Source organism: Rhincodon typus, chromosome 3 (genome assembly GCF_021869965.1).
Source record: "Rhincodon typus isolate 14 chromosome 3, sRhiTyp1.1, whole genome shotgun sequence".
In the NCBI taxonomy this organism is placed as follows: Eukaryota; Metazoa; Chordata; class Chondrichthyes; order Orectolobiformes; family Rhincodontidae; genus Rhincodon; species Rhincodon typus.
Genome location: NC_063334.1, coordinates 29,919,408 through 29,937,563, shown reverse-complemented (window position 1 = coordinate 29,937,563; position 18,156 = coordinate 29,919,408). Strand labels below are relative to the sequence as shown.

At 37.7% G+C, this 18,156-nt stretch overlaps 1 protein-coding gene across 2 annotated transcripts in view; it reads right to left on the bottom strand.

Moving 5' to 3' along the window:
* Positions 1-6,051: 6,051 nt before the first annotated feature.
* ugcg (UDP-glucose ceramide glucosyltransferase) overlaps positions 6,052-18,156 on the bottom strand; it is a 34,545-nt gene continuing 22,440 nt past the window's right edge. The window contains exons 3-9 of one of the 2 annotated variants that reach the window (XM_020510639.2): positions 17,592-17,694; positions 16,425-16,526; positions 15,882-15,994; positions 12,596-12,774; positions 11,316-11,402; positions 10,474-10,663; positions 6,052-9,097 (exon numbers count right to left, since the gene is read on the bottom strand). In XM_020510639.2, coding sequence (XP_020366228.1) covers positions 8,927-9,097; positions 10,474-10,663; positions 11,316-11,402; positions 12,596-12,774; positions 15,882-15,994; positions 16,425-16,526; positions 17,592-17,694 — 945 coding nt within the window. In that variant the 3' untranslated portion in view covers positions 6,052-8,926. The remainder of the gene's footprint in view (positions 9,098-10,473; positions 10,664-11,315; positions 11,403-12,595; positions 12,775-15,881; positions 15,995-16,424; positions 16,527-17,591; positions 17,695-18,156) is intronic. The other variant, XM_020510640.2, reaches the window with a different exon arrangement.

Sequence of the window (18,156 nt, the reverse complement as noted above, 5' to 3'; positions counted from 1 at the left end):
GTCTTCTGAAATACTTTACTGCAGGCACTAAGTGCAGGTTAAGAACCTAAAGAACTGCGGATGCTGTAAATCAGGAACAAAAACAAAGTTGCTGGAAAAGCTCAGCAGGTCTGGCAGCATCTGTGAAGGAAAAAAACAGAGTTAACGTTTCGAGTCCTGTACTGAGGAAGGGTCACTGGACCCGAAACGTTAACTCTATTTCTTCCTGCACTAAGTGCAGGTTACTGTGCAAAATACATCACTTTCCAATATCACCTCTTCCTGCTTGTGAGCTCCCATCCCCCAAGCCTCATGTATCATCCCACAATAATCTATCTGGACTGGTGGATGGGTTCATGAAGTTCCCCAAGCACATGGAGCCTTTAGAACTAGTTCTTTTTCTCTAATGGAGGGTTTGCTTTATAAAAATAGGCTGGGACTTTTTTCACTGGAGTGTAGGAGGTTGAGGGGTGACCTTTGAGAGCTTTGTAAAATCGTGAGTGGTATAGATAAGATGAATTGCAAAGGTCTTTCCCAAAGTGGGGGAGTTCAAAACCAGAGGACATATTTTTATGGTGAGAGGAGAAAGATTTAAAAAAGACATGAGAGGCATTTTTTTTACACAGAGGGTGGTTTGTGTGTGGAATGAACTGCCAGAGGAAGTGGTAGATGCAGGTTACAGCATTTAAAAGACAGTTGGATAAGTACATGAATGGGAAAGGGTTAGAGGGATATGGGCCAGGAGCAGGCAGGTGGAACTTGTTTAGTTTGGGAACATGGTCAGCATGGACTGGTTGGGCCGAAGGGTCTGTTTCCGTGCTGTATGACTCTATGACAATGACCATGACTATACCTACATCTACAGCATCTCTGTAGCAATCATTGAACTAATAAAGTCCTGAGTTTCTCTGCGGTCCAATTTTCTCACTAAATCTGTAAAAAAAGGTTTTTTTTATAGAATCCCTAGTGCGGAAATTGGCCATTCAGCCCAACAAGTCCAAACCGATTCTCCAAAGAGCATCCCACCCAGACTACCATTTCTGTAACTCTGCATTTCCCATGGCTAACCTACACATCCCTGGACACTGGGCAATTTACCATGGCTAATCCACTTAACCCACACATCTTTAGACTGTGGCAGGACAGAGATTTGGCTGCCATCCCTATGCTGCACTTTTTTTTAGATAGTTTGAAAGTGCCTTTGGTCTATGTAACTAGATTCTTTTAACCAAAACCCTTGAGTTTTAATTAACTCAAGATGAGGGAGACAGATTGAAGAACTGTTTCTTTCATTGGAAACATTAACTATTTTAAAATCCCACAAGATAATGTTCGTATTTTGTAATCACTGGTTAACTACCATAAAGCTCTACTGGTGAAAATTTACATAAAAGTATAAAAAAGTTCAGATCCCAAAACAGATAACCTTTTATGTGGAATCTTGTCAGACACATTCTGTAAATCCAATTACAGTACATCAAAGGGCTGTCCTTTATCCTCAATGCATGTTACTCCTTCAAAAATTTCCAATAAGTTTGTTAACCAAGGCTTTTCTTTGATTTAAAAAAAAACATGCTGACTACTCATTAAGTTTTTAAAGTGCTTTGTAAAGTGCCCGGTATAAGCTCTTTAAAATTGATCCTAACAACTTGCCCATGATAGACATCAAGACAATTAACCTATAATTTCCTATTTTCTGCCTTCCACCTTTCTTGAACAGAATGGTTATATGTGTTATTTTCAGTTAATAGAACCTTTCCAGATGTTAACACATTTTGGAAAATTAACATCATGCACCTACTATCTCATTAGCAACCACTTTTAAGACTCTAGGATGAATTACATCAGGACCCAGAGACTCACCAACCTGCAGTTCCATCAATTTACTCAAAACCGCTTCCCTAGTGATTATAATTTCCTCAAATTCCTGCTTTCTAGACTTACAGGTCTGTGACATTTTTGTATATGCTATAGTGAAGACAGAAGCAAAATATTAATTACATCATGTCTTTATTATCTACTCTTAAATCGCTATTCTCAACCTCTAGAGGGCAAACACTATCTTACTCTTTGCCTTAGATACCAATAGAAGCACTAGCTCTGTTTTTACATCTCTAACTTCCCATTCTGAGAAAATGTCATGAACCTGAAACATTAACTGCGATTCTCTATCTACACAGATATTACTGAGTTCTTCAAACACTTAGTGCAATTATGCTTAAGGTTTGGCTAACCACAGATTTTCTGAAATGATGATTAAACGTCCTTTCGAAGTGATTTGCATATTCACAAATACAAAATTTTCCATTAACCAATGCATTTGGACCGCATTATAGAATTAAATTGTTAGCCATCTTTCCGTTTGCATTAAAAGAAAACCTTTCTGTATTGAGGGTTGTTAGCCTATTACAATTTTTTAATACAGTTGAAAATGGGTATAATCACAAAAAACAGGCATTTTTATCAGCGTGTATCATGCATCACCCAAGATTTTAAGTCATTGAAAGTTAATTTTAAAAATTAACACAGAGCCATTCGTTAGTTTCTCAGTAAATTATTATTTTTTGATATCTAGATGCTTTTTAAAGGGGAATATTTGTGTTCTTGCACCTAAAGATTAATTGGAAGAGCTTTCTTAAAGAAGCTGTGATTGGACAGAAAGTCATCAGGTTTATTAATGTAATCTGGAAGCATGGTTAATATTAAGATAGAGGTGGTGTTCAGATCAATATCTCCAGCATCAAATGCAAGGGAAACTTAATTGACGTTGGATGTAACTTACGCTTGAAATTTCTCAATTTTGGAAAGACCAATATGGTGTGGTGGCTCAGTGGTCAGCACTGCTCCCTCACAGCACCAGGGACCTGGGTTCGATTCCACCCTTGGATGGCTATCTGTGTGGAGTTTGTACATTCTCCCTGTGTCTGTGTGGGTTTCCTCTGGGTACTCCAGTTTTCTGCCACAGTCCAAAGATGTGCAAGTTAGGTGGATTGCCTATGTTAAATTGCCCATAGTGTCCAGGGATGTGCAGCCCAAGTGGATTAGCCATAGGTTATAGGGGGAGGGGGGGGAATTGGTTGGGAGGGTTGGTGTAGACTCAATGGATTGAATGGCCTGCTTCCACACTGTAGGGATTCTCTGAACGCAGTGGGAAGGCTGTCCCAGGGTGATTGACCAAGAACCTAGGAACATGTTACCCCTTTTGTCTGACCATGTCGTACCAATGCATGGGGAAATAAAATTAAACATGATGTTGCATAGAGTTCAAAAGAAAAGAATGCAGACAATTTGTGCATTTAGCTCTTCTTAATTACAGAGCAAACAGGACATGAAATATATGTTATATGTTATAGGTCTCATTCTGATATGAACAATTAATGAGAATGAAAAGGAAAATGGTGGGTGGAATCATCCTGTCCGTGGCTACTCAGTCTATTTCAGCAGTGGCTGCAGGCAACGTTTTGTGTAGTTATAGGATAGCCATTAGGTTGCTATTTTATGCATTATAATTTGGGCTAAATAGTAAGGTAAACTTTCTATCTAAAGAAAATCTCTCTCAAACAACTTGAAAACAATCCCAAGGGGCCTTTGTAAATTACAAGACTGTAGGATTTCAATAGTGAAATTGCACAATCTGGTCTGCATCCTTCACGTCCTCCTGGTACAGTCCCAGGCCAATGGAGCCTTCTCTTTGCCATGGTTTCCATTCTCCTCTTTCCTCTGTTATTCTTCTGTAATCAATTTTGCACATGTTCTGGCCATCTTTTATTTCTGACAAAACGTCTTCAAACTGAAATATTTTGAGGATGATTTCAACCTTAGGTACCCATTTGGAAGTAGATATTTTATGGGATATAGGTGTCCTCTCTACTCGGGGCTGATTTCAGAGACCAGCTGTCTCAAGGGGCCTCTACCCACCACCCTGGAATGACAACCAACAGTTTAGCTGTTTTCATAGATGTTAAACTTAAAACATCCATGCAAGGTTTAGGTGAGGAGCTACTGTGTCCAGTATTAATTGGCTGCTGGCATGCATAGATTGTCCTGAAGAGAGATCAAGTGACTGGGCCTATATTCTGTGGAGTTTAGGAGTTTAATTTAAAAACAAACTTTCAGAGTATTAAAGCCTTTGAGGCATAGATTTATCAAGGATGTTCTCCACGGTAGACGTTTTAGAATTGAAGGCTGCTATCTCAGAACAAAGGACTGTTCATTCAGAACTGAGAAAGGCATTTCTTTACCGAGGTGTGAATCTTTAGTATTTTCTATCTCATTGAGCTGTGGATTGTTAGGCATTGGGAAATATCCAAGACCTGTGATTAATATATTTTTGAGTACTGTGAAGCAAGGAACGGCAGGGGGGAGGAAGAAAAAGTGCAAGAATGCAGATTTGAAGTGATCATCCACAACCTTATTGAATAGCAGATAGATTTAAAGGACCAAATTACCACCGCCAATTTCATTCTTTTATGTACCTGTTAAACTTAGTCTGACATTCACTCCCACGAATGTAGAACCATAGAATCCCTAGTGTGGGAGCAGGCCATTCAGCCCATCAAGTCCACCAACATTCTATTCATACCCATCCACCCTACCCTACCCTATGCATAACCATGCATTTTCCATGGCTAAGCCACATAAACTACACATCTTTGGACACTATAGACAATTTAACATGGCCAATGCACCTAATCTGCACATCTTTGGACTGTCGGAAGAAATGTCTTGGGATACCTCAAAAAGGTTCTACGTATAAACGCAATTAAGTTATTGTATGCAGTGTGAACATGATAGAAACTTTTAGTTTATCCAATAGCCATCCTAGCTGATATCTGCTTTGCCTGCCAACTTTAACTTTCACTTCTATGGCTTTAGAGCTCTTGTTTTTTTTTAAACGGACCTTTCCATTTTATTAGAGATTGAATTTGCACAAATAGAACATTACTCATCTGCCTAGTTTACCTCAATACTTGCTTGAACATTGCAACATTTAGCTGGAGCTGATCAGTCTTCTAGGTGGCAGGTCTACACACAACATATAGTTAAGCTAGGCTACAGAAACCAGAAATACTCCCTTGACTTGCAGCTTGTGTGCTGTACTATACTGTAACTTTATCTACAAAAATAACTTGCTCTCTTACCAGTTTGAAGTGCCTCCATTTTAGTTAAAACCTGAAGTTTAACATCGATTTTGTTCTGTCTAGTCTTTTGAACAAGATGTCAAACTGAGGCCCTCACTATCCTCTTGCGCAATAGATGTGAAAGATCCTACGACATTTTTTCAGAGAACAACAAGGGTGGTTTCCCTGATGTCCTTGCCACTATCTAGATTGTGGTGTTATTTGCAGGAGCTTGCTGTGTGCAAATAGCCTGTCATATTTCATAGGTTACTACAGTGACAACATCGCAAAAGCCCTTAACTGGCTGCAAATCATTTTGGGACATCCTGGTCATTAATGCCCTTGTTTGTGGGACCCATAGATACAAGTGACTACGTTTCAAAAATTACATCATTGGCTGTAATGTAAATAGGGATAACTGGACAACATTCTGCTGAATAAATACAATTTGAAAAAAAAAAATGCTTTTCTTCAAGTGCTCTGCCTGAAGGTAGATCTGACTATGGTACCATAACCTCCACCATGGGTATGGCAAAGCAGTGGGTCCAAATCCATCACAGCCAAGATAGAGATTGAATAGCACTAATCTGATCCATACTGGCTAGCCTAGAGGCAACTCCGTGATTTCAGAGGGCTGGAAGGGTATAATACATTGCTCCAGGTAAAGCACAGCAGACAAGGTCAGCGTATTTTCTTCTCCAAGGTCATTAGTGTACCAGACGAGTTAAGACAACCCAGTAATTTCATGGTTACCAATACTGAAAATTTAAAAAATTTTCTTGATTTACTTAACTAAACTGAATGAAATTCCTCAGCTGTTGTGATATGATTTGAACAAATATCCCTACAGCATTCGTCCACGTCTCTGGATAATTGTCCTCTCACAAATATTTACCAAGACATTTAAGATTTTTATGATGTCAACCCAACAAAAAGGCACAAAACACTTTGTCACCACTTGATTTTTTTTTTAATAACAATTAAAACATTAATGCCATACTTTATATTCTTATACCACTTCATAAAGATAAGTGACAAATAACTAATACAAAAACTATTCACGTTACAACTACATTCAAATCTGTTTTATTCAGTAAAAAGTTGAATGTACAATTGACATCTCTGAATATATAGTCTTCTGAAGCAAAATTTCACGGTTTAAGCATTTAGTGGCAGAGTCTGGAACACAATACAAAGTTGATAATTAAATAAAGCAAGTTTGCATTTCAGTGCCTGCCTATATGTATGGCAAGGTCAGTGTCACTTAGCAGTCTCAGATTTAAACCAAGAAGTACAAAGCTGATACATTTCATATGACTGTAGTCATCACATATACATCCCAAGACATACAATCAACATTAAGGCTCATTTTTAACACCAAAGCCCACAAAGAGGCACAATCACTGAGATCTGTTTAGTACAGGGTTGTTTTGACAACTAAAGATACATCAGTGGAATTCTGCAACAGGCAAATGGATCCCTGAATAAATCTGTACACTACAATTAGCACTGACATGTCTGTGTGCTTTGAGCATGTAAATGGCTCAATAAAGATATGAAAATCATGAGATCATGCTTTGGTGCCACTTCATTTTCAGCTGTTCCACACACTGCTTGGTAATTTTGTGGAAATGATTCAATTTCAACCACTTCTAGTGTTTTTTAAAAAACTTCACAGCTGAAATATCATGGAAAAAAACCAGCATTGCATCAGGCTGCAAGTAGAATTCTCATTTCAGCACTGGTCAGACGAAAGAAAATTCATAAATAAAACAAAAATGAGTTGTAAAAAATTACAAGTAACATTGACAATGGTATACAGCAAAGCTCAAACGACGAAAGCTTAAAATTAGTGGATCACAACTAGACAGTGTTTGAAAACACAGGACTTCCTCAGGATTCACCTGATTCATGCCTATGATGGGAGAGGTGAGATTATGCAACCAAAGCGTTATGCCTGAGCGGTGCAAAAGTTATACAAAATAACCCCTCACACCAATTAAATGTCATCATAAGGGTAAAGTGTCAAAATAAATGAGGGAAGTGGCTCAATCAGTAGTGTAAATGAATGACATATTTTCCAAAACTTTCCAATTTCAATCCCAATATTCCGTGAATGGCCAACAAACTTGTGACGCAATCAATGAATTTAGAACAACTTACAAAAAAATGCATTAAGGGCAATATTATAAGCCAAGATTTGACTGGTCACAAGATGAACCAGATTATCTGAGCTTAAAGTGCATCATTTGCCATCATGCAACTTCAAATAATTTCATTATTGCTCACACTATGGATTTGACTGTCCAGCAGCGATTTCTGAAAACCAACATTTCTTTTTTTAAAAAAAAGAACATGTTTAAATCTAGGTGCTAGATTTGTTCAGAATGCAAACATTTCACAAGTGACAGTCTATGAAACATAGATGCCATTTCTATATGGCCACAAATTAAAAAAAAATACAAATGCTACATAAGTTCAGGGCACAAAATTCTCTCAGTCCAATCCAAAAACTCAGGCATACAAATACCACTTTCAACCCCGTTTTAACAGATCTAGTTCACCACTGCAATCAGTTGTAAATTGTGACTAATGAGCTCACTAAGTCCAGCACTTTGAATACAAACATTAAGAAGAAGCCTAGGCAAAGTAGAAATTCAACTGCATGCATCAAGTTTCTGCAAAATTATTGCATTTCCACATGGATACCAAACTAGCTTTAATTAATGAAGACCAGATCAAGATAGTAATATTGAAACGTGAACCATCAACAGATCCAGTTTGGCAGTTTCTGAATTAGTCGCTGCGGTCGTAATTATAGCCTCATACATGTCCTCCTACCTATCAAACATTATTCAGTAATGCTAAAGGACATATTAATATTTACAAGCTGTTGAACTTCACACCCTTATTTCCAAAATACTGAAAGTTATAACCTGAGGATGACCAATAATAATAAGGAGAAAATCCTGAAAACTCTCAAGCAGGTTAGACAGCTTGTGTAGAGTTACTGATGTAAAGTTTTAGTTGAGGACCTTTCTATCAGACTTCAAGTGAAAAGCCATCAACCTGAAATGGTTAACTGTCACTCTCCACACATGCCACCTGAGATTTTCCAGAATTTTCTTTTTCTATTTCGGTTTTCCAGCATCCGCAGTAATTTGCTTTTGTACGAGGATGTGCAATTTCATTTGGTCTTGAAACACATGAAGTAACATCCACTTAGCAGCTTTGATCCTTTTTTAAAAAAGCTACTTAGCTGTTCAAATGGCAACCAAAAAATAGAACTATATGCTATACACATGCAGTGATTAATACTAATGTTGTTCCAGAAGGTTGCAGATAATAAAACTACTTTTGGTCATTGCTATGAGGCCAAAAATTGTTTGTCTGTTAACCCTCTCTTTTGAAGGATCTTTTCATGTTGTTTGCATTGGAATAACAATTATCCAACAGATATTTTCATGTCTTTCGTAAGCAGTACTGTTGAATTGCCAAACACAATACCTCAAACCTAAATGTTTAAAGGAACAGTATTCTTGCATCTTTTAAAAGTAACAGTTAGGTTAAAATATATTTTTTTAAAAAATTCTAACCTATCTCTTTGCATGGGGGGGGGGGGGGGGGGATAGAAAAACATGCTTTTTGGCCTCATTTTTTTCATTTTCTGCAAGTTTTTTTTTTATTTCAACTGCAAGTGCCAGGCAAATAAATTAATTCAATACAAGGACACACAAGTAAAAACTAAGGAAGATAGAACAATTTAAAAGTCTTTGTACAAACATCATACATAATACTTTTCTTAATTTAGAGTCTGGATTGAGTGTTCATACATCAATGATTTCTTCAGCTGTGCCACCACAACGCAGTCTGTAACGTCCTGTCCGCCACCTTATAGTGGGATCCCAGAGGGCAGACAAGAATATGTATATTGTCATGGATTCTCTGATAAACCAAGCTACTGCATAATCAAGTTTCGAGAAACACAGGGGACCACCCTGAATTGGAAGTTGGGAGTGGGTGAGAGGAGAAGGGAAAAAGGAGAAACAAGTTACTGTTCAAGTTGTATGCCATAGATTACTTCAGCTATGTTGTTAATTATATTAACAGGCTAACTTTTAAAATAGAAATAGAAGCAAGTTGCAAAGTTAAAAAGATTATTACTGCTTAAGTTAACAGGAAAGAAAATATGCACAGATCACTTAGCTTTTTTTTTTCCCCCCTAAGTAAGGAATTTTAGGACTGACCAGGTCTCATTAAGAAGCACAAGGAACTGTACCAACATATAGCCCTCAGTAAATATCACAAACAGATGATCTGGCTATTTATCGCCTTTCTGTATAGAAATATCTTGAGGTCAAAAAAGTACTAAGTAAAACCAAGGATAGTCTTTCTGATGAAGGGTCTAGGCCCGAAACGTCAGCCTTTTTGCTCCTATGATGCTGCTTGGCCTGCTGTGTTCATCCAGCCCTGCACCTTGTTGTCTCAGTCTTTTTAATTTGTTTTAGCTGTATGTGCTCTTCCACCATTACTTCTTCTAAAAGCTCAAACAATTTCCCTGTTATTACTTTTGAAGCATGCAGTTATCAGATCCTTTACAACAGTTTCTAGCACCACTCATTTAGCATCCTTCAAAAGCAACCTCCAAACCATCAACTAGAAGAACAGGATGGCAGCATCTCCACCTGCAGGTGCCACTCTGAGCCATTTACTATCCTGACTGTACCATTGCTCCTTCACAATCACTAGATCAAAATCTTGGAACTTCCTTTGTAACAAGCATTGTGGGTGGACCAGCCCTTCCAAGGACTGCAAAGGTTCAAGGCCATCATCATGCTCTCTGGAGAAATTAGGGATGGGTAATAAATGTTGGGCTAGTCAGTGAACAAATAATTATTTTAAGAGTTCTCTACTACTGAGGTCAGGTAAATAAACCTACAGTTCTGTTTTCTCTCTCCTCTTTTCTTAAATAGGAGTCATTTACTATCTTCCAATCTACAAGATGACCACCGATGCATCCACTATCTCTACAGCCACCTCTTTTAACAGGAGGATGCAGATCATCAGGGATAGGGAATGTACCAACTTTAAGTTCCATTAATTTCTTCAATACGTTAAATTTTTTTTCAGTTTCTCATTATTGCTAACTCTTTGGTTCCCTATCCTGGGGTTGTTTTTGTATTTTTTGAACCACTTTCAAAAGAAATGTTTGCAGGCATCAAAATTGTCTCCTGATAACAGCACGTGAAGACAGAGCTCCCATTACAAAGAAAGCAAATACATAGTTAAACAAACAGCTTGAAACAATTGTAATTAACTTACATGTTTGAAATACTACACTGATTTAATCAATATGACTTAGTTAATCACATACCTGGACTCCTCTGAGCTGGATGTAATCAGATATAAACCATGCCAAGCAGTGACACATAAAAAATACCATAATGTCCCATTTGAAGACATGATGAGCAGCCCATCCAATTATCAAACTTGCAACAAAGCACTCAGAGATTGGTTCACATATAATTGTAGCAGGCAGCATGTTGATACGCAGTTTTGACCACCTTAGTCAAAACAAAAGGAAAAAACAAAGTAAATGACATTTCAAACAATTCACTCAACTTGTTTACAATTCAACTTAAAAGTGGTACTTAGTGGATGCAACTTTAAAATCATAGTCAGAAATTTGAGGGTTGCTGCTCAGTGCAGTATCAATTGTTGAAGGATTGTTGAATGAGACACTAAACCAAGCTCCCTTCTGCCAACTAACACAGGCAAGAACAAGAAAGCTGCACCTAATGGTCTTACCAACATTGATCCATTAACCAATATGACTGATAAGATTATAAGGCCATTATCACATTGCAAGATCCCACAAACAGCAATATGAAAATTGGGCACCGTGTTTTGTACATTACAATAGTGATTATACTTCAAAAGTACTGTATTGGCTACAAAGTGCATTGAGCTGAGCTTTCCTCTTCTCCTTTAAGGACAACCTTTGACAAAGCTTTTGTTTATCACCTTTGTTTGATTACACTTTTGCAAGTGACATGGAGTTTTGTGTTAAGATGATGCATAAATGCAAGGTTTTTTTGCTGTTGTAACTGCACAAAGGTTGAAGAGCAGAGCTGAGGAACTGTCATAAATTATTCGACATAAATTAAGACGCAGAATAGCCTAGACCATCACGTTAAGCACCTATAAACGCCTCACCTGATCATTCGTGACTGGAACAGGGAAATGGAATAGCTGCCAGAATTTTGCATTGCTACTTGACTTGCCATAGCAAATTTCCAACCCCTAAAAATGAAATCAACATAATTAATCAAGATGACATTTTTAAAATTAAAAAATACTTTTTTGAAGAAATTAATATCAGCCACATCGTAACCAGTTCAGCTGCTTATTATTACATCCAGATGTGCTGCAATTAAAAAAAACATCATATGCCAAAAAGTATCAAGCTACTGGCATCTGTAAAGATTCCTACTGCCAAGACGATAAAGGAATTAAGACAAATATGCAAATTCTGTTAGCTTTCAGGTGAGTGATAAGTTTCTCAGAAGACCATTGATCCTGAATAACCTGAATCTGTACAGTGGGTACTGTCTTAGTAAGTAGCGCTGAGAACAGATATATTGACCTTGGAAGTAATGCCGCAGATTTGGAGGTATTTATGATTTGGAGAGGAATTGATAGTCTAGATGGAGAAAATACTTCCTTTGTAAGGGAAAGTCGAAGACACAAGGAAACAACCTGAAATTCACAGTGAAGCCATTCAGGAGTGAAATCAAGTTGGTAGAAGTGTAGAATTCTTTTGCACAAAAACAGTGGATGCTAGCTAAATTAACAATTTTAAATCTGAGGTTGACAAGTTTTCAAGATAAGGCATATGGAGCCAAGGTAAGGGGGTGGAATAAGGAAACAGACCAGTCATTAACTGGTATAACAGGTGATATACATACTCCTATTCCTCGTTCCTAGACAATCATTTGATTCACAAGATTCTTGATGCCCCTGCCTTTTGGTAACTTATTTTCTTTCAGATTGAAGGCCACACATTACCTCAACAAACAAGCCCAACAAAGTCAAACTCGGGCTACAACAAAAGCAAATAACATAAGAGCTCCAATAACCCAAAAAGATACTATTCTCTGGACAGAAGAATTCCCTGGGCAATGTTGGAGGGTCATTGCCGAGGGAGCAGAGGTTTTATTCTCTAGACAGAATCCCTGATGGTTTGGTGGATCACAGTTGAAACTGCAACTCACCAGGAGAAAAAACAGAGGAGAATTTGCACCATACCACATGGAGGCTTAATTACTCAATTAGCCACATCATTCTCAAGAGAAAAGATTTTTATAAACAAATTCAGGACAGGAAAGTAATCAGGGATAGGTCAGTTAAATACTAGAAATTAGTTCTGAACTGAAAGCTTTAAAAGTTTTTGGAACTTAAGAGATTTCTGCATCCATGAGATCCCAAATACTCACCTGTCTGCTATTGCCTTGGACATAAAATAATCTTCAGCTATATACTGAGCAAAAGCTATAAGTCCTCCAGCTTGATCTAATACATCTTTTCTCATCAGACAGGACATTCCCGTTACACATTTGAAGCCAGTCACGTTGGCCGATATATATGTTCTTGGATGTGATGTGCCAAAGTACACCTATGATGTAATGAAGTTGCACAAGTTTAGAAATTTCTACTGCAGTATAAATCCAGCCAAGTTCCCCAAAATTAGTTTAGCTTTTATATGTACAAACTTCTTGCACTGCAACTACACTAAGCAGATATAGGCTAATTCAAGAGTATATCTGCACTCAGTCATGAAAATTACACAAGGAATCAATAATTATTCCTTAACTAGCTTACAGTGAAATACATAACAAAAGTTTTCCATGATCAACTTAGGAATTATCACCCAGGTTAGGCTGAAATTGGAGACCTGCATACAGTTCTGGTCACAGCATAGGAAGGATGTGATTGCTTTAGAGAGGGCGTAAAAGAGATTTAAGCAGGATGCCGCCAGGGCTAGAAGGTCTGAGCTATGAAGGAAGAATGGACAGACTAGAGTTGTTTACTTTGGAGCAAGGGACAAAAACAGGATGGATAGCAAGGCACTTTGTCTATTAGTAGCAGGGTCAATGTCTAGGGAGCATAAACTTAAGGTAAGAGGTCAAAAACTAGAGGAGAATTTCTCCACCCAGAGGTAGAACATATTACCTGAAAGGGTGGTTGAGTAAGAAACTCTTGTAACTTTTAAGCAATATTTAGATATTCACCTGCATTACCATAATGTCTGGGCCTATGGCCTAAAGCTGGAAAAGGAATTAGTGTAGTCAGATCTTTGTTGACGAGTGTGGATGCAAAGGGCAGAATGGCCTCTTTTGCACTGTAAATGTCCCTTTGAGTAAGAGACCAGCACAAACAGAATTCAGGTTAGATCAGAAAATAGGGTAAATCTTGAGATCACATTACTGCAGACAAACCAACACCCAACATAACTAACATATCAGGTCTCTCCTCATGAATTCCATGTACTGACCACAAGTCTCAAATTATCTGCTGAGTTTTAGACACAAAAGAAAAACTGATTTATCATTTTGAGCCACCTTATGCTTCTGTAAATTACATACATAAAAATATTTTGTGTGTTAATGAAAATACTTAGAATATGTTGGAAAAAGATATTGTTTCTAATGTATTAGAGATTTCATATTAATAAAAAGAACTGGCACAGTTTGAAGGACACTGTAGCACACTTGGACAACACAAACTGATGCAATTTCATTAAGGCCTATTAAATTGCTTCTGATTTAAAACAGTAATAAATTTCTAAAATAATCAGACAAATTGGTATACTTTAGGTTTGTGTAAACTTGATAGCAGTTGTTCTGGTTGGTATTACAGATGAACGTGAAAAGGCCAACAGTCAGAACCATCAGAACTAAAATATTGCCTTTTTAGAGTCAAGTTTTACTTGGGTCCAGTTAAAACATTTGGTTATGAAGAACATCTCAAAACAATTTAGTTTTTTGAAGTAGCCACAGATAACTGAAATAAAAACTTATAAATTTAATCACATACATTTTCCTTCCTCAGTGCTGCATTTACAATGAAACCCTACGATTATGGCAGCAGACAAGACTGCAACAAGGGCGATCTTATTCCTTCGCATCATCAGGAAGGCCTTTGCTGGGGTCAGTCAAAAGACTCCATCTCCTGCAGACCAAGTGTACTCAGACATACAGTGTGCTTTTCAAACTGGCAGATCTATGGTGTGCATGGTCTTCTCCAAACGCCAGACAAAAGGCAAGTGTAGGAACTAGGTATACATCTTTACCTTCAGGTAGGGCAGGAGGGCATTTGATACCATCAACACAGCAGGACTCTAGATTTTTGACAAAATTGGCTGCATGGCAAGATTCCTTTGTCTCATCCATTTCTTCCATGGCGACATGCACTGCATTGCACAGTTTGATAGCTCCACTTCAGAGTGCAGAATGAAGTGAAACAGAACTGTGTCTTAGCGCACACTCTGCCTGGCTTCCTCATTGTGCTTGACCTTAGATTCCTTGCAGATGTGGAAGGAAGGCAATCTGCTTATAAGGTCAGATGGTAAACTCTGCAATCTATCAAGGCTCAAGGCGAAGAACTGATCAGCCAACTCTCATTACAAAGACTCCCATACTATCCCTATAACTTGCTCTTCCTTTCGATATGCATCATGAAAACTATGGCCATGGGATAAGGAATCGCATCGCCACTACTGGTCACATTACAAAGCACCCTGATGAAATGGTTAAAAGTCCTACTGCCTTAGGACCACAGTGACAGACAATCTGTTTCCCGATGGAGAATTTGACACATGCATATGGAAAGCAATAACTACTTTTGGCTGATTTGCAAAATGTGTGCGCAATACATCAAGCTGACTCTTTGGATCAAGTTGATGGTTCATATGACCTGTGTTTCTCTAGTTCTTGTTCTTTTCCTAGAGTCACTTGTTGACGATAAAGGAATTAATTACATCTCCTGTGGGCTTGCCTGCTGTACCACAAAAATCAGTGGCTAAGCAACAGAAGGCAATGGTGAAAGCAACAACCCACAAAGGCACCTGGCAGCTTCACGTTATATTTGTGGTAGAACTTGCAACTCCAGGGTTGGCTTCCTTGGTAATTAGTAAAGGTACACTAAATGAAGATATCTCATCAGAAATGGATTTATTTGAAACATGTCCGTCACAGATGGAAGGATGCTGACTACTCAATGATCAATAAAAATGTATGCTTTTTGGTTATTGCGCAGAAATTTTCCACAATCAGGATGTGCATAATAAGGTAACAAGTTTTGATATCAGCTGCGCACACAGAGACAAACATTTAAAATGTTGGTTAGCATAGGGGCCAGAGACAGAAACTGGATGGTCAAGCATTTAGTGGAATTGAGATCAGAGCTGAAAGCAGGGCTCTGACATAACAGATACAGAAGGAAATGAAAATGGAACCAAGATAGAGGGATACAGGTTGCAAAGGAGGCAATGAAATGGTTAGAAATGAAGCTTTAACATCATTAAAATTGCTTTAATTGGTGTTTTCCAAATATTACCATCATAAATGTATGCATTTACTTTATTCCACATAATCCTTTGGATCAGTGCAGTTGAATGATTTAAGCACATTAAGGGACTGAATCTCTCCAGTACATTCAAATTATTAATAAAACATAGGCTATGCCTTCAAACACAAACACTGCATTGCAGTCCATTCTTACTTGTTCTAAAGTAGCAGCAAATCCCTGCCTGTCAGCAACATATGGTAATCCGTGCACCAGGCCCACTTTCTCAGTCATCATGTTGGCCATGTCTGTCAGTGTGTCCGGTTTCACTGAATATTAGGAAAGTGGAAAAAGTTTTTAAAAAATTAGAAACTCTGCTTGGTTATTATTGTTCATACATTAGCAACTGTGTAGCTGTACTTTTTTTAAATTCTATTTTTATAATGAACTTCTTTAAGGAGTTAATGGTGGTATATTCAAAATGTCCAAATATTCACTACAGCAGTGATGAACTCACCCAAACATGTTTAATAACTGACTGAATTAGTAAATGCAGGCTGTCTCATGTGTATGTATATGACATTAGCACATTTTTCAGTTTTTATTCTCTCTCTCTCTCTCTCTCTCTCTCTCAACTTAAAGTGGGTGAAAATTCAAAAATGTGACTTGAAACATTATGCATTTAAGTACCATTGTCTAAAAAGTGTTAAATAGCAATAAAGTAGGGAAATCACACAGTTAATATAAAGTGTTGCTTACCTCGAATTCCGCTGTCACAGATCCATACAAGTTCATATTTGGCTACTTCATAACCTGGCATCAAATTGTTTATCTTGGGATTAATGCCAACCTTTTTGCCACCTGGAAGTTATAATCATTTCCATTAATACTATTTTACAAATAATTCCCAGATACATACTCAACCATTAAAAACATTTCCAATAATTTGGTCTGGAAACATATCTTCTGCGGTCTTCTGCACACAGGTTAACTGACCAGGAAATGAACCGAAACCAGTTGCAGGGAAGATTATTTATACCTATCAGAAAATATTGCAAAGTAGAATGTGGCAGCATATTTCATTTTAATTATATTATGAATGACTTGAAGACTGCTTTGGAAAATAAGAGCATCTGAATTTAGCCCTTCTGTTAATGCAATCACAGCACATGGTCAAGAGCAATACAAGCATATCTTCTCCCACAATCTAAAGTTGCTTTTCTTTTTAAAAAGTACAATTCTTCTAGTTAAATTGGTTAAGTAGATAGACAAATAACAGCTTCACAACACAAAACAGGCTATCCGGGTTAATGATGCCATTTATGCTCCCTATTCCCACCACCATTTACTTTATCTCACCCAACCAACATATCCTTCTATTCCTTTTCCTTTTTACATATTCATCTATGTTCCTCTTAAATGCACCTATGCTATTTATTTCAACTGCTCCACAAGGTATGGAATTCCACAATCTCACCATTCTGTTCAAGGACTTAGTGTTAATTTAACTACGTTTATTAGTTAAATCTCTCTTACTAACCCAAGGCCCTATAAGAACAATAATGGCATTTATCAGTTTTTGAGGAAATGTTTTATTACAAACAATCAGAAATGACCATTGTAACTAAGTTAATTCAATCATGTCGATATCAAAATTAAAGTAGCATCACTGATGTGTTAACAATGATCTCTATAATGGTGAACATGTCAGTAAATTTTTAAACCTGCCACACTAAAATCGTTTTTAACTGATGGCATTCAAATTATTTACAAACAAATGTAAAAACTTCCAATTTATAATTTTGGAAAGCTTTAGCTTGGTGAGGTTTGAGGAATGATGTCAAAGAATTTATGCTCTCATTTAATTGCAAAGGAGCACCAATTTCTGTCAATACAATGAAAACCGTATGCGTTAAATGTGCTTACCAATAAACAATCTGGCATCGACATTTGGATATTTTCCTAGCAACTTTTTACAGACATCGATTGCAGGATCATCATGATCTTGTACGCAAAGCAATATTTCAAACTGGCAGAAATGGGGATGGTAGAGAAAGGAAGGAAAGACGTCATAAGCATTCAATGCATAACAGTATAGGTAAAGTTACATAGTCCCAAAGGTCCGAAGGGCTGCTCCTCAATACACAGAGATGACTAGCGGTCACCACACGTCAGGCAAAGGGAGAGGATGAGAGGCACGACCTTCACGGTAACCTCAGCTGGTGCAGGAACTGGATCTGCACTGTTGGCGACAATCCGCAACATCAAACCAGCCATCAAGGCAACCGAGCTAGCCCACCGCATGATCCAAACTGTACAGTGCAGCTCTCAGAACAGTCAATACAGATTCACAGATAAACATTTCTCTCTATAAAGGATTTAAATTCAGGACTGAACCTATGTCTCATACCTGTCATTTTTTCACCATTCTAACATTCTTCTTAGAACAAAGTTCTGATCTGAAGTCAGGCAAAGGAGAAGTGTTTCTTCA